This window comes from Myotis brandtii, unplaced genomic scaffold (genome assembly GCF_000412655.1).
Source record: "Myotis brandtii unplaced genomic scaffold, ASM41265v1 scaffold601, whole genome shotgun sequence".
In the NCBI taxonomy this organism is placed as follows: domain Eukaryota; kingdom Metazoa; phylum Chordata; class Mammalia; order Chiroptera; family Vespertilionidae; genus Myotis; species Myotis brandtii.
Window position 1 is genome coordinate 734509 of NW_005370276.1, and position 2556 is coordinate 737064.

Here is a 2556-nt window from a genome sequence, read left to right on the forward strand (position 1 = left end):
GACGTGAGCTCCTCAGACCCCCTGAGGATGGTGTGGCCCTCGCAGGGCCACAGCCCCAGCTACTTGTCCTGAGGCCGCCGGCTGTGGATGGTTGGGACTCCTCCTTATTTATTGGCTTATTTATCTTATTTATATTTTTACTTTTCTTACTTGGAACAATAAAGAGTCTGAAAGAAGGGTCCGAGTGAGCACATGTGTTGGAGGACGAGAATCGAGCTGCCTCCCTGTCTCCCAGTGAACCCCAAAGCCCCTGCTCCCTCTTATTGCTGGAAGGATGTGAGAAAGCCCCAGCCTCCTCCTGGGCCTCCGTTTTCTGCTCCCCTAAGGTGTCCCCAGGGACTCGGGACTGTCCCTGCCCTTAGACAGCACAGAACTTATCCCCATTCACTGTATCCCAACCTCCTGTTCGTGTGGTGGAACTGTTTCTCAGAGGTACCTCGGTAGCAGGGGGGGTATTTTTTTTAATGACGCTGCCTGCCCACAGCCTCATGGGAGATGTAGTTTTCTGGGTTCATTTGGCACTTCGAAATGGGAAGGGGTCTTGGTCCTCCGAATTAAGACAAGGATTCTTGCATCTCTCTCTCTCTCTCTCAAAATCAATTAAGAAAAAAAGAGAGAGCCCTAACCGGTTTGGCTCAGTGGATAGAGCGTCGGCCGGCGGACTCAAGGGTCCAGGGTTCAATTCCGGTCAAGGGCATGTACCTTGGTTGCGGGCACATCCCCAGTGGGGAGTGTGCAGGAGGCAGCTGGTCGATGTTTCTCTCTCATGGGTGTTTCTGACTCTCTATCCCTCTCCTTTCCTCTCTGTAAAAAAAATCAATGGAATATATAAAAAAAAAAAAGAAGAGAGGAAGAGATTCTATCAAGTCATTCTAATCTCTGAGGGCCCAGAACATACCAGCACATTCCTTCTTCCCGTAGTCTTTTACTATTGGAGCTTGTGAAGTCACACACGCACAGACACACGCACACACAGGACATATGACTGCTGCTGCTGTTGTCATGTTCTCACCGAGCCCTTAACTGTAAGGGCAGCCCCTCCTCCAGGGCTGAGGGCTGGTGGGGGAATTCCAACGTCCACATTCCCTTCCCCCTAATACTGGTACTGGCTTGGCCCCACCACTTATATTTCGGGGTTCGTGGGGCTCCACGGTCAGCTGGCTTGTGGAAGATGTTCTCGGGGAACCTCCGCTCTCCTGCTTGTCCTACGGGGGATTTTGGGGGGTGGGGTTCTGGGAGATTAAGAAAAGGCTGCCTCACCTGAGTCTAACAGGGAGGAAACGCCCAGCGAATTCCAATGCGGGGACTTGCTGCCAAGCAACTGGCCTTGACTCAGAAAATGTCAGGGTCACGAAGGAGAAAGACAGAGGACCTGCTCGCGCGAACGGAGACCAGAGGGAAGCCCCTGGGACGCCATCCCAGGAGGAGGAACCTCCCGCCCTGCACGTTCCTAAGACACCGGTGGCGTTTGAGTGGTAGATAGGAGGACTCTGTCCACCTTACACTTTCTGATTTCGATCATCGGATTGTGATTCTTGAAAGACATGCCCTTGTCCTTAGCAAATACACACTGAGGCATTTAGGGACAAAGGGACATGGTATCACCAATGTTTTCTCAAAGGTTTCTGGAAATGTGAATATCTGATCTGGAGAGAGATAGAGAGTGAACAATAGAGCAAATGGGGGGTGGAGGGTGGTGAGGATTGGGGAACCTGGGTAAAGATGCACGGGGTTCCCTGTACAAGGCTTGAAACTTTTCTGTAAGTTCAAAATTATACCAAGTTCAAGTTACTCCTGCCCAAAAATTCCACGCTGCAGCCCCTTTGAGATGCATGGATAAGCTGATAAGAGGAAAGAGAGCCCGGCCAGCCGGCCGGCATGGCTCAGTGGTTGAGCATCGATTCCCGGTCAAGGAGAAGAGGTTGGTCCTAGCTGGTTTGGCTCGGCCTGCGGACTGAAGGGTCCCTGGTTGGTTCTGGTCAAGGGCACATGCCCGGGTTGCAGGCTCGATCCCCAGTAGGGGGTGTGCAGGAGGCAGCCGATCAATGATTCTCTCTCATCATTGATGTTTCTATCTCTCTATCCCTCTCCCTTCCTCTCTGAAATCAATAAAAATGTATTAAATTTACAAAAAGAAGAAAGAGAAATCTCCAGATGCCCCACCCCCTCCCGCCATGGAAAAAGAAAGATAGGGAAAGGGAAAGGAAGGGGCGGGGGAAAATAAACAACTCTAGAGAGAAATGAAACAGCTTGGAAAGTGTGACCTGCCCTGCAGTTTCCTGACTGGGACCGTGTTTCAAGGTGACGCTCTGAGGGCCGGACTCGGTTAAACTCCCGCGAGCCCGGAAGCGAGGGAATGCTACTCCCCTGAAGGGAAGGCAGTCCTGATACACGCGAACCACATGGATGGCCTTCCAACCCATTTTGCTGAGTGAAAGAAGCCAGACATGCCCTGGCCAGTGTGGCTCAGTGGCTAGAGCATCGGCCTGGGGACTGAAGGGTCCCAGGTTCGATTCCGGTCAAGGGCATGTACCTTGGTTGCGGGCACATCCCCAG

The 2556-nt window shown here is 52.2% G+C and overlaps 1 protein-coding gene across 1 annotated transcript in view; it reads left to right on the plus strand.

Annotated features, from left to right (window-relative positions):
* The window catches only part of FGF21 (fibroblast growth factor 21), a 2139-nt gene extending 1695 nt beyond the window's left edge, over positions 1-444 (plus strand). The window contains exon 4 of the mRNA XM_005879596.2: positions 327-444. Within this exon, the coding sequence (XP_005879658.1) occupies positions 327-444 (118 nt within the window). The remainder of the gene's footprint in view (positions 1-326) is intronic.
* Positions 445-2556: the final 2112 nt, after the last annotated feature.